At 37.8% G+C, this 13456-nt stretch overlaps 1 protein-coding gene across 6 annotated transcripts in view; it reads right to left on the reverse strand.

Annotated features, from left to right (window-relative positions):
- Positions 1 to 707: 707 nt before the first annotated feature.
- KCNN2 (potassium calcium-activated channel subfamily N member 2) overlaps positions 708 to 13456 on the reverse strand; it is a 74070-nt gene continuing 61321 nt past the window's right edge. Inside the window, exons 5-9 of one of the 6 annotated variants that reach the window (XM_015280587.4) lie at positions 10025 to 10135; positions 7995 to 8122; positions 5488 to 5496; positions 3121 to 3190; positions 708 to 1604 (exon numbers count right to left, since the gene is read on the reverse strand). In XM_015280587.4, the coding sequence (XP_015136073.2) occupies positions 1317 to 1604; positions 3121 to 3190; positions 5488 to 5496; positions 7995 to 8122; positions 10025 to 10135 (606 nt within the window). In that variant the 3' untranslated portion in view covers positions 708 to 1316. Of the gene's footprint in view, positions 1605 to 3120; positions 3191 to 5487; positions 5497 to 7994; positions 8123 to 10022; positions 10136 to 13456 lie in introns of those variants that run through there. The other 5 variants (NM_204798.3, XM_040655381.2, XM_040655382.2 and 2 more) reach the window with 5 other exon arrangements.

The following is a 13456-nucleotide window of genomic DNA, read 5'->3' on the forward strand; positions in this document are numbered from 1 at the left end:
GAATCGAGAATGCACGTGCTGAGCATTTTAACTTACCTAGGTAAGTTAAAGGTTACTCTGGAACACAAACCAGGAGAAGAGGCAGACCTTTTTCACAGTTGTGTGCACTATGCTCTGTATTCCTTAAGAAAGCAGGAGACCTTGTTATTTCTGCATGGAAGCAAAGCCATGCAGACACCTCACTGCTGTAAGTGTAGTCTACAGTAGGCTCACTATGATTTTCGGAGATACTGTTAAAAGTTCCTTGCAAAGTCTTCGACTGCACAGCAGAAACCACAGGGGTTACCTAAATGCAACCTGTGCAGAACAATGCACTGCCATCACAGCAGCATGTACACCAGGTGTCCCTAATTCACTCCAGAGAAACGAAACACGAAGAGAGAGAGAGTAAGTCAGGAGCAACCCATTATTTTCAAAGCAGAAATAGCGTTAATGGGAGACTTCCAGTTCAAAAGTGATGCTCCTCTCTGGAAATACTTACCTGGCATAACTATGAGAGTAGGAGTGTTTACTCACAGGACCTTACAAGTGCTTTTTGCACACCAGCAGCTTTACAAGTATTCGGTTTAAAAATTATGTGCCACGTGTACTGCATAAATAATTTCATATACATATGTGTATATATACATTACCTATGGCTGTGTGCACAAGTGTATATTAAACAAAAACCCTAAAAGGATTTAAAAAAAACACACCATACGTCAGAATTCATTTTCTAGGATAAACTATATTTTTAATTAATCCCCTTTGAAATTGAAGCTGTTGTTGACCTTTTAAAATGACTATACATTATTCAGCACACTGTTAGATTAACACAGATTTTTTTCCCCCTCCACTGCAAGCAAAGTTTAGAGAATCAGTATTCCTTCTGAGGGATAATGATTAAGCTTCAATTTTGTTTCTTAAAGGTTTATAACTAGACTTTGTGATTGTGAGGTTTTTTTTTAAAAACTGTTAAAGTTCAAGTAATCAAGAAACAATGTGCAGAAATTAAATACTTCATTATACTATATATTCTAGTAAGTAAATCTGTTTGAAATGCATGAATAAAAAGTTAAGTGAAATTACAGGAGGAACAATGTAATATAGCAATAATAGGTGCATTCACTGTGCATCTGAGAGGAGGAGGGGGAAAAAAAGAAAAAAAAAACAGAGTTTTCACTCATTTTGGCCTAAAACATTGTGTTCAGGTTTCCAGGACTCTGACATCAGAACCCAGATAACACTGGTTAGAACCATAGGGCTTTACAATAAAAGCTAAAATATTGACCATATGATGGCAAAAAGTCTTTATTTTGCAGTTAACTTATTATCTTCTAGCTACTCTCCGATGAAGTTGGTGGTGCTGTGGAGGAGGATCTCCTTCTTCTTGACAAAGATCGTGACCGCTCAGCACTGTAGGTAACATGCTTATCATAATTTTGTATCTGAGCCTCGAGGAAATCCCTGTGTTGCTGGCTGATCGTCTGGCTAATCAGTCCAGGGAGAGCTTGAATACTACCAATTAAAGTTTCCAGTTTAGTTTCCAGAGTAACAATTCTCTTCTCAAAATCTTCACTTCTTTCATTTAAGTCAGAGATCATGTCATACATGATGTTTTGAGTCTGAAAGCAGGAGAATGTAAACAAAGGTTTAGATGGATCTTGCAAATATTCCAACACGCAGTAAAACCTGCTTATGCACTCCACACACAAACACACAAAGGGAAATGAAAAATACAACAAGATGTAGCTTTGTGAATTAATTACACTTGTAGAGTAAAATTATTTAGTATTCAGTATAATCTTTCTACTAAATTTGTTGAGCAGAAATGTAATGTATTCTGAGAAGCAATTTGAAAGTCAAAATGCAAACGAATTATATAAAACACCAGGCCTTTTTTCAGAACCTCGGGTGCTTAGAAAGGCACCATAATGAGATGAGAACAAAGTTAGCAGTGAAAGCCATGAGAAGACTGAGCATGCCAAAGGAGTTATGTACCCTTGACTCTTCTTGTATTTCCTCTTAAAAGCTTTTGTTCTTTTAAGCAGAACGCAAATTTTGTTCATGTGTTTTCTCCTTAAATTGACCAAGGTTTCTTATACTGCCTCTAGTAATAGCAGTTGAGTGGGCTGGCTTTGAATTGCAGTGCAAGGAGTACAACTGAATCGCGTACCCCTCCATTTCTACGTTCTCCCATCCATCTTCCCTCTACAAAACAGCATATGGCTACAGGAATTATACGGGGTGAACTTTAAAGTGGTCAGTAGAATTTACACCACAGAGGCCATCACTTTCTGTTTTTTTCCACTTCCTTTTGTTGTTTTCTTTTTTGTGCAAGCAAGGCAAGGAAGTGGCCAAAAATAGCCAATTTCACCCTCTTGTAGGCTGAGGATTTAGATTAGACTTAAAACTAAAAGTGTATAATTCAACAGACAAACTGGCTGAGTTTACAAACCATCCAAAAAAGACAAACGTTAACTGAAGGACAGACTGCCTGAAGTATAAAGTACCTCAGCATCAGATGAGTGTAGATAACTCATTTCTCTGCCCTTCCTTTCAAGATACCAACATAATCCCCAAAGGCAAAGTATTCTACATTACATAGTCTCTGAAAAGTCCTTATCAGTTGCTTATTAAGAAGCAGTAGAGTGAAATGTATTTTCAGTAACTCAAATTGTCAAGTGATTCTCTAAAGTAAAGGAGAAATAAATACTAAACTGTTAATTTCTGTGTGAGATCCTGTGTGCTGTGGTTCCTCAAGGCAAAGCCACTTTCACTGGACAGGAAACCCCTTCAATACACAGCACGGCACTGCTGAGGCCCAGCTGCAGTTCAGTATTTACCACCACCTCTGCAGTCATATCAGCTCCCAGGATCACCCTCTTGACTGTGAAATCTTTTTCAAACATCCAAAAGACTAAAAGCGATGGATTTAAATTTTAGTCAGATGCATAAACAAGATGTTTCATTTCATAAGTGTTAACCCAAAACAAATCCATAGTTTCATTTCCTCAAAAAAAAAAAAAAAAAAAAAAAAAACCAACCCCACAACACACACACTTGTCAACAATATCTGCATTTGCAACCTCTTCCATTTTGAAAGGATGAGTATTAAAACAAGAATAATTGCCTACTAACCTTTGCCAGGTCCACCAAAGTGTTGGCTTGATCATTCAGCTTCCTTTGTTCCATTTTTACACTTCTTAATCTAAAAAGTGGAATTTTAAGTCAGACGTGTGTGAGAGATCACATCATGATTTCTAAAAAGCATGCATAAAACTCACAAGAACAAGTAACTGCATGGACAATGCCTTGAGTACTTTGTGTAAAGTCAAAACCGTTCATGTGCCTGCTACAATGAGAAGCATGCTTCTTCAACACCACAAAAAAAGGAAAGAGCAAGGAAATGTGATGTCCTTGAGAAAACCGTTTGCCATGATTAAAGTTGAATTCAAAAAGGGAGGTAACAGTTTATCCAGACTACATGAAAGAAAGCCAGAACATTCCTCAAAGCCTCAGTATCGTGACAAGTAGATATAGGAAGAAACATGAACAACTGTTTTTTTTTTTTTTTTTTTCCATCAGTGTTGCAGTAAGCAAGAATCTTCCCATGCCTACATGACTAGATACAGGTATTAGCCCTGTTCTGTCGGAAATGGATTGGATTGGCAGGTGTTCGAACCTGATGGAAATACAGTGATAAGTGAGTTTCACATTCATTTAAACACAACTTCCGTCTGACTAGCAGCTAAATTACCAGCATACTTGCCAATACACTTAATTTTCTTACATAACTTGTGAATGGAAATATGCTTACATTTTAAACTCACACTAGATGTACCTTTACAAGGTACTATTTATACTAGAACACTGAGAAAGTATATAAGAAGAAGATGATTATTTTTCTCTTTAACACCTAGCTATCTGCATTACTACTAATTAGTTATGCACAATATTTGAAAGATATACACACCAACTTTTTTATAGGTTCCCTGAATCAAAGTAAATAGTTTTTTTCAGATTAACTCCTAAAGGAGGGGTTAATAGGTGTAATTTTCACAAACAAACAACTTATCCTGCAAACATGTGTGCTTTGCAGCAGAGAATTACATGTAATTTCAGTCATTCTTCTGCTGCATCTGCAAGATACACCATTTTTCAAAAAATAACACCCTGATTTACAAAATATATGATAAGGTGCCATGCAGTCTATAGTATGTTATGGGCCAACCAAGCTAACCATCTGGTAGCTTCCAAATGAAAATAACTCTGGCAGCATATGAGTTGCTAGCTGCCCCTAGCTACCTATTTCTCGATTATTGTGCAACTTAGAAGGTGCATTTTGACTTCTCTGTATTTTGAATATAAAGGATGAAATTCTGATCTCCTTTAAATTAATGACAGAACTGCTGAACTCTGCAGTGGGATCAGAATTGTTTCGCCAGTTTCCTGGAACTAAACAACATTCTTCATCTTCGGTAGCTGTATGTTTTTATGAGGACTTTAAGGGCTTTTTTCTATAAGGACATTTTTGTATGTTTCTATAAGGGCTTTAATCTAGAGGCAGAACTGGAGTCCTTTCCAGTGATGCTTAGTATTCCCATGGGGGAAAATGGCTACAAATTACCTCCTAAACACAGGTGCAGATGAAGATACATGTTTTTTCAATGGAAGTCCTCTTCAAAATACTCTAAAATTGGGAATTTTTTGTTCAGATCTGTAGTTACGCACATATTTCATTTAATACCTAGGCTAACCTCCCTGAGAAAGAAAGCAATGAAAGGTGAAGTAACTCCATTAAGGTAGAAACCTATTGTTCGCATAAAAATTGACATCCTAGAAGCCTTCCCCTGAAGGCTTCCTTTGGAGCACAACATTAATTCAGACTGTAGGAATGGTGCTTTCAGAGGCTAGGAGCTGGAGCTATTCTAAAGCAAAAATATGGAAGCATCTCCCATGTATGGAGACGTACCATTACAGTCTCAGAAGAGAATAACTAGTAATAGGTAAGTATGTAATGATTTGACTAGAGAGTGGTAATCCTACTGTTTCAGTATCTCTCATGGTTTTTGCAGAACATGTGCTTTCTGCTTTCCTTGACCCCTTGACTTATCTGTTTGCTGAGTGAGCAGGTCAACTTTAGAATTTCGAAAACATTTAGATATTGGAAAAATAAAAATGAAAAAGGTCCTAGCTGACACCAGTGTGATAATTCCTAACCATAGTCAACCCAGAACATGTATCCCTAGGTAATGGCAAGTTTTTAGCTGCACCAGCCAGATTTAAAGAAAACTGTCAGACTTTTGTTCTTAAATTCTTTAAGAGGAAATAGGAAACATGTTGACTTTATAAACTTCACTTATCACAGCAAAAGATCATGATTCTGGATCGCGTTTCCATGGCAGCAATCAGACCACTGAAGTTCACAAATAAAAACTCTATTTTTTTGCATGCAGACAGTGGTAAATTCTGCAAATTTAGAAAGGAATAGCTCATAAAACTTACTTCCGAGCTCTATTTTCATTTTGTTGAAATAAAAAGACAAAACAAAAGAAAAAAAAAAACTGTAAAAGATACTAAAACAACCAGATGAGCACAGTGAGCTCAATTCAGCAGGTGAGAAGTACTAGGGGGTTGCCTCTGCTTCCAGTCAGTAATTGCCACAGGTGAAGTCATGACGAAGGAACCCTCAAACCTCCCCATTAACTATCATTTGTACATTTGCTTAGTCGTAATACTCAAAAAATGGCTTCTAATGGATTATTGTTTACGTTGATAATAAGACCTTCACCTTATTTAGTATGCATGAGAAGCAAAATCATCCAGGCCAGTCATGGAGAACACCATTTTAGGACTGAACTTGTGAGTTTGAAACTGTTATCACGATCTGCTCTGGTTTCGTGTATGAAACTGGCCCTGAAGCTTCACTTGTCTTATTCTTGTCTTCAGCCAGATGATTGGAAAGCTCAAGGAAGGGGGCCAGGAAAAAAACCTAAGAATCCATACAGATAGAAGAGAGCCATATTCTACCACAAATTTCTTGGTCCCTTGAAAAAAGCTCGGAGATGTGCAAGGATAGAAAATAAATCACATTCAGCTACTCAGCTGCAGCTAGAGGAAAGGAAACCGCTAGAGCAATGTTGTCATCCATGAGGCATTCTTTTGCATACTGAGAAAATTGTCTAATTTTTTGTGGTTGAATATAACACATTTTGCAATGGGATACAAAGTGCTAAGGAGCAGAGCTACATGTATTATTAACACACCTGTTTGAAGTTTGGCTGGCACAGCAAGGAAGAAACTTACTGCTGCCATGTTCTCCACCCAACCCGATTAATGAATTTTTAAGGCAGGTGCAGGACAACAGTTTATACCCTATGAAGCTCTTCTGAGTTTGAATGATATGTGAGCTGCAGATCGAGCCTGCTGTGCTTTTTAGATTCTTCTTTGCATACAAGTGCACGCACACAGACACACAAGAAATAGTGAGGTTAAAATGTTAAGGAATAACCTTTGCAATAAGGCATTCAAGTCCAGCAAAGGATACACGGGACATGCCATCCTCTATCCTAAAACCCCTGCCCACCCTCTGCCTGTCTCCCAGTCCTTTAAGCTGAGAAGGATAACTCAACTCGGCTTATACACTTTTTACTTATGAGAAGAACGCCTCAGCTTTTCCAGTCCTTTTATTGCCTCAAGTATATCTGCAGCATAGTAACATTTAATCCTGCGAGTTTGCTAAGTATGAAATAGTAATCAAGGTTATTGAATGCTTAATACCTTCAAGGCTTAGCTACCTATTCATTTTACACGTTGTTATGAAACTGAGAAGCAATGTCAGTAAGCCTTAATTTACAAGCAGGAAGTAAGGTAACCTGGCTTTTCCTTTCTCTCCCTCATGGAAGAGGAGACAGGAATCCTCTTACTGCACAGCAGTGGGTCACATGGACACTCTCCTTGCAGGCTGGCTCACACAGACTCACACTCAGAAGCTATCAAAATATCAGTTCAAAATGAACCTTAAATACTTGATCTACATTTCCCCAAGTATCCCAGAAAACCCGTTTCATAGGCCATACAACAAATGGCTTCCTCAGACTGAATACAGACATCTAGTAGAATGGATAAATAGTAGCATGAGTGCTGACCATTTCTTATGATGAGCTTGTAGTTCCTGGGGACAAAAGTCTCTCTTTTTTCTTTTCCCCACCCCCCAGGTAATCCACAGAAGAAAAATGGGATCATCACAGAGGTCTGCTGGGCTTTATGTGCTTTATGACAATTACATACTGTGAATTTCAGTTGAATACTTAAAGTCTGGCATTATTATGTTACTGCTCACAGTTCTCATGCTTGTCTTCAAACCTTTGGGAGTTCATTAGGGGGGAAGAATTCATCTGAGTTACAGCAGAGGTATTCAAGGGCTGTACAATGTCTGTTGGAATATGGTAATTTTCTGTATATTGGGTTAATACCTTAAATAGCAACACCTGACCTTATCTACTGAGGAAACAGAAGCAAATTGCTGCTGAGCTGTAAAAAGGAAGCTTGATGCATACTCTTAATTAAATATTACACACATACTCATAGCCTCTCTTCTACTACATCATTCTGATCTGAAATTACCAAATCTAAGAAGGAATTTTTTTTTCTCTTCTTCTATCTGTGGTAGCTTGTATCTTACTACCTGCAAACAAATACATAACAGCAAAGGACAGTTACAGTGGCAAAAGACAAATATGTCTTAGCTATTTCAGGAAGCATGGGAAACTAACAAAACTACAAACAATTCTGATTTAACTTGTGCTGGGCATACACAGTCAACATACCTTCTCTTGTAAGCAGGTGCTACAGTAAAACTTTATTTTTGTCATTCTCAAATCTCAGGAGCAATATTTTGTGAAAAGGGATGAAGAGAGAGTAGGAAATAGAAACTAAAAGAAATAGAGAAAAGGAGGGGAAAAGGGAGAGAAAACAGCTGGAAAGGAAAACCAAAACAAAATAGTACTTACTGATGAATAGCTTGCAAGAATTTGCGTTGATGTTTCCTTACTTTTGCATGGTCTATCTTTTTAACCAGCTTTGTGTTTTTATAAATTAACCATGTTTCCCTGAGTACATTGGCAGCTGCATTTTTCACCTGTTTAATAAAAGAAAAACACCAACCTGACAAAAAAATATTATTATGCCATGTTTTATCTTTTCTAGCGTATACTCTTTCTGTAACACTTATGACCCTGCCAAGACATGGGAAATGGGTACACAAAGAAGCTGCAGCAGAAACAGCAGAAAACAGAAGCTGGACCAGGGGCACTGCTGAGCAATTTCTGTGTTGTTACTTCTGATAATGGTACCAGCTATCTTTGCATGTGGGAATCAGCTGTCCTTCTTTAACAGAGCTGGCACCATCTGGCATTTATGGCAATACAAATTATAGCAAGAAAATAGTGATCATTATCTGCATGGTAATTCATCAGATCATAAAGTTTTCCTTGTTCTTGTTGTGTTATTATTACCTTATTTCTCTTGGCAGTTTTACAGCCTTTTAAACATCCAGAGCTGTTTGAGCGTGTTTTTGTTGTTTGCTTACATTTTTTTCTGTCTCGTTTCCTTCTTACCATTCTCAGAGGAGACGAAAAAAAGATCCTCCCTAATTAATGTAGGCAGTGTTTTGTTTCTTATGGGTTTTGAATTTCTTTTTTAATGAGACTTTCCATAAAATGTTAAAGAGTACCTACAGTTCCTTCCTCCAATATTTTCAAGAATGGCTGAAAACAACAGACAAAGAATTTCAGTGCAGTATTTATTAACAGAATTAGTAGGTTAGTTGCAAAGGCTATTGATCCTTCTATTTTCTCCTTCCAACTGTATATTATGCCAGTCGCTGCAGCATCAGAGTAATGCACTGTATAGGTAATGGCACTGTAGGAATGCAATGCAGTAGCTCCACCCAGCAGGAGGTTCCCACCTTGTACATGCATTGCAGAACCTTGGGCTTGACTCCAGTGGAAGCTAAGTCACATTTTAGAGACTTCTGCACATTATCTGTCTGGCCCTTGCAATTTTCCCAGAAGATATGGCTAACTTCATGTGATGTGGAAACCTCTGCAGTATCTGTGTAATGCTGGTCAGTAATCTGATCTGCACCTCAGACCTGTTTGCTTGGTTTGCTTTTCATTTGCTTTGAGTGTCACGAGTTTGAAGCTAGAAAGCATCACTCAGGTACACTATGAGACTGATAATTAGATTTACATGAAGCACAGGTATACAGGAAAAGCTTTAAAAGGCACAAATGAACACAAAGCTCAAAATCTGGCCAATCTTTGCAAAGCCTTCTTTCCTTCTGGAGGACATTTAGAGTTCAGTTGTTGGTTTCAACTGAAAAAATATTCCTAACAGCAACTTCTTCCCTCACCATGGACAAGCACTGAAGCTGTCTGTAGCTCCTACTCACTTTTGTGTTTCCTCAACAGGGACCTGTTTTTCTTCTATAAAGGACTTATTTCATTTTCCAAGACGTTATTTGTGAATTAAAAAATTAGGAACGTCTCATACAAATTGAAATAGTTGTTTCCTTAGTGAATTCTAACAGTTACCTACAAAACATCTTTCAGGGTGCTTCAGTAATGTATGTAGCTGACTGAATACTGTGCTGAGCACACCAAGCAATTGCAAAGACTCGCTCATTCACAAGGTATGAAAAGGGATTTTCTTTTAAGAATGTCCTGTAAAGCTTGAAATTCTTACTTATCAGTCATTTCACCTATTTTAGCTATAAATATTCCTATGCTGTATGGATTTCTTTAACATATAATTCTCTAGTTTTACCACATTTTACTGTTGTTCACTCCAATTATCTTACAGCTGCAAGACCCTCCACAGAAGAATATTCAAAAAGCTCAGAGCATTTGATTTCCTCCTTTCAAAATCATGCTTATGAAAAAGTCCAGTAGAAGAATGGAGCAGGAGACCACTTAAAACAAATGCAAAAGTAAGTTAACATACATTTCCTTTTCAGTTGTGAATATAAAGTGTGACTTACTCTTTTAGTTAGCTGGGTGTCCATCATGAAATTATGCACATGTTTTTCAGCTTTGGTAAGTTCTAACTTCCTTGCCACCACAGCTACCACCAGTGCAGTGCACCCAGCACCCTGAAAACAATAAAACAAACCCCCAGAATGTTACTACTACTGCATTTTGCAGAGTTCTTAGTGGAAGTTTCTCTTTTGTTGCAGAAATATAGCAAGAATCAGGTATTTCAAGCCTGTTAAATACACTAAAGATGCTACAGCTATTTCTATTGAAAGTAATAGAAAAAGTCAGCAGTTGCAGGCTGGTAAACTGTCAAAGCATCCAAACAATTAGTGAGCAGCATCATTTGAAACTCCTGCTTTTTGTATTTCCTGCAGTGGTTAAGAATTTGAATACATCCCATTTCTAGTGCATAAGAAAGGGAGGCTGGTGAACAAAACACCTTTTAAAACCCACAGTGTTAGTAAAGAAATGCAAAATATACCCTGCTCTTAACAACTGTCTCAAAGTTACAGCAATTGCAAAAGATGAAACAGGATTAAATGAGCATCTAGGGCACAAAAACAAAAACAAAAAAGTTTCTTAGAATGTGTTCTATGGGCCAAAAATAAACTATTACAAATGCAGTATTTATTCATTTTAACATACTTCTAAGTTGCTCTCTGAAGACGTCACTGACTTTTTCCTACAGGACTTCTGCTTTGCTTATTACCATTTAAAACAGCACATGTATACAACACATTTAGTAAAAACTGAATAGAGAGAAAATACCAAGTTTCTAATGGGTGCTGTCTGTATGTATGCATACACATGCATATGCACACATCCATGCTCCTAACTGGCCTAAACTAGTGACAGTTCCTTTGAAAAGGCAATATCCTTCTTACCATTATAATTTTGGTTTTTTTTTTTTTGGGGGGGGGGGGGGGGGTCGGGAGGGGCAGAGGGTGGTTAAAGGGGTTAATGGGAAGAATAAGTTGACTTAAACTATTAAAATCTTAACAGTAGATCTCAAACCAAAGTTGACCTCTAGATGAACCTCAAGACCAAGCACTATATTACATTGCTATCTGATCATTATTGAAATATGTAGCTTAGCTAAAATGTCTCATTAGAAAGAGATGCAGCTTAAATAAGACATTATGAGAATGTATTAACCTTTCCTTGTTTAGAAGCATGGTATTTAATGCCTTAAGAAGGCATAGTACACAAACTCCCTTGGTTCCTCCTTGAGAACTGGCCAGGCTTATAGTGGAATCCAAAAAGGAGAATAAAACCAGATGTTTCTGCCCTTGAAGCAATGGAAACTTGTTTATTCAACAGTATAAAAGCTGGACCCTCTTGCAGTGAAGCTGGAGACCTCATCTATGGATGCATGCATCGCAGAGGACCTCCCAGTTGCTGGGAAAGACTCTCCAGTCCCTTGCTGTAACCAGGGTTCCCCAGTGACAGTGGATCTGGATGATGGTAAAGAATTGAGGGCAACTCGTGATGTTTCTTTCTTAATCACTGTAGCTAATCCTATGCTGTAATGATTGGGTGCATTACCTTGCCATGTTTTATTGCTGCTGTCTCGTTTCACCTTGCTTTGTTTTGTTCTTGCTGTCTAATTTCACTTAGTATTTTATTGCTTTAAATGTAAGTAAAGACAAACTCACTTCTTTAACTTGGTATTGGTGCTCTTTGTGCTTGGAAAGGACATTGGAAAAACAATCTGTCACATAATGAGAAACAGCATGTATTATATACATCTCAAGGTATCATTTACTTGGACATCATTACCAAAATCAGCTGGGTTTGTGGGGTTTTTGTTTGTTGTTTGTTTTAAATCTTTACATGTTCTCTCTCTTTTTTTTTAAGTATAAAAATCTAAGTGCAAATAAATAAGGCTGCATTTAACTTGCATGATCAGACCAACCTACATATTGTTAAACTTGCATCAGTTATTCTCCAGTGTAAAGCAGTCTTCTGTTGCACATTCAAACTTACTCTATTTCAGCCACAGAACTTCCTTCCACTTTCTGTATTTCTCTCATTTATTCTCAGTTTCTCCCTGCTCCAGTATCAGCCTCGCTGTCTCCAGAAGTTGCAGAGTAGATCTCAGGAACTAGCTTCCTAACTACAAATTCCACTACTAAACACACAGGGAACGAACACTAAATTAACTCCCCGGAACCCCTTATTCGCAGTGCAGGAGGGAGCTGCTAAAATGCAAGACACTTCCCTGCGGGCAAATGAATAACTCCATACAATAGGATGGGGAAAAAAAAAAAGAAAAAAGAAGGGAAAAACAGAAATCTTTAGGCCTATTCGGGATAACAGGCCAAATGTTGCTCCAGTGACGTAATTTGATTTCTGCCTGCTAACAGCACAAATGCTGAAACGGGTTGAGGCAGTTACAACAGCGTAGTCTGGCAAAGTAGTACAAAACAGCTGTTTATGTTAAGGAAAGGGAAATACTAGATTCCCCATATGTACTGCCCCGAAATAAAAAGTCTGGAGGAATGGCAACAGACAAAAATAACATGGTTTGAGCTGCCATTAGGCTTTTAGGACCCATTCTACTATCTCTTTAAAGCGGCACCACAGTTACATGGGCCAAAAGCTGCTGGAAAGTGTAGCTCTGTATCGCATAGTCAAAGAGCCCCTGCAGCAGTAAAATAGTGTCACTGGCATGCTATGAGAGCTCCCTCAATGGCATATTTGGGCTGCTGTCTTCCTCACCACCAGAACAGTCTCTTGCAACTGTGCAGTATTCTAGATGCAATTACCCCTCTGGGCTTTTTAGACTGTGGCATGTTCTCAGGACATGAGAATGATCTCTTTCAACATCTCTGCAAAACAAGAGAAGTATATGCTGAATGCCTAGCTTTTGCAGATTTCCATGAAGGAAACCATATCATGCTGATCTGTCAAGTGCAGGAGGGGCTCTTTTGAGAATAGAATTCTAAAATAAGCCTTATATTTGATTACTAAATCATTCTTCTTATCCTGTTTTGAAGTAGATAATAAAGTAAATCACTGCTTCAAACTCCTGCTCAACTTTCAGAGGAATTATATATCACCAAAAGAAAAATGAAAAAAGCAGGAAAGTGTGTATTTTCCTGTATTTCCCGTATCTAGGCAATAACTGATTCTGTCTGGCTCTTGTATTCTTCAGTCAATACCTCATCTTCTTCAGTTGCACTTTTTTTGTTTGTTTGTTTGTTTGTTTGTTTTTGGCAAGCAGACCAACTTTAAGAGCACTTAGGACTTCCAGTATATCAAAATTTGGGGAAAAAAAAGAATGAAGGGACATTTAAAGTATTTTGTCATCAGTCCACTGAAGTGAAACATTAGCTATATGTATACAGATATGTCTATCTGAAAATCCACCTCATGAACAGTCCATTCAAAGTGTGGCTGAAATAAAAGATGCAAAGGCAAATGTCATATTTTAA

Source organism: Gallus gallus, chromosome Z (assembly GCF_016699485.2).
Source record: "Gallus gallus isolate bGalGal1 chromosome Z, bGalGal1.mat.broiler.GRCg7b, whole genome shotgun sequence".
In the NCBI taxonomy this organism is placed as follows: Eukaryota; Metazoa; Chordata; class Aves; order Galliformes; family Phasianidae; genus Gallus; species Gallus gallus.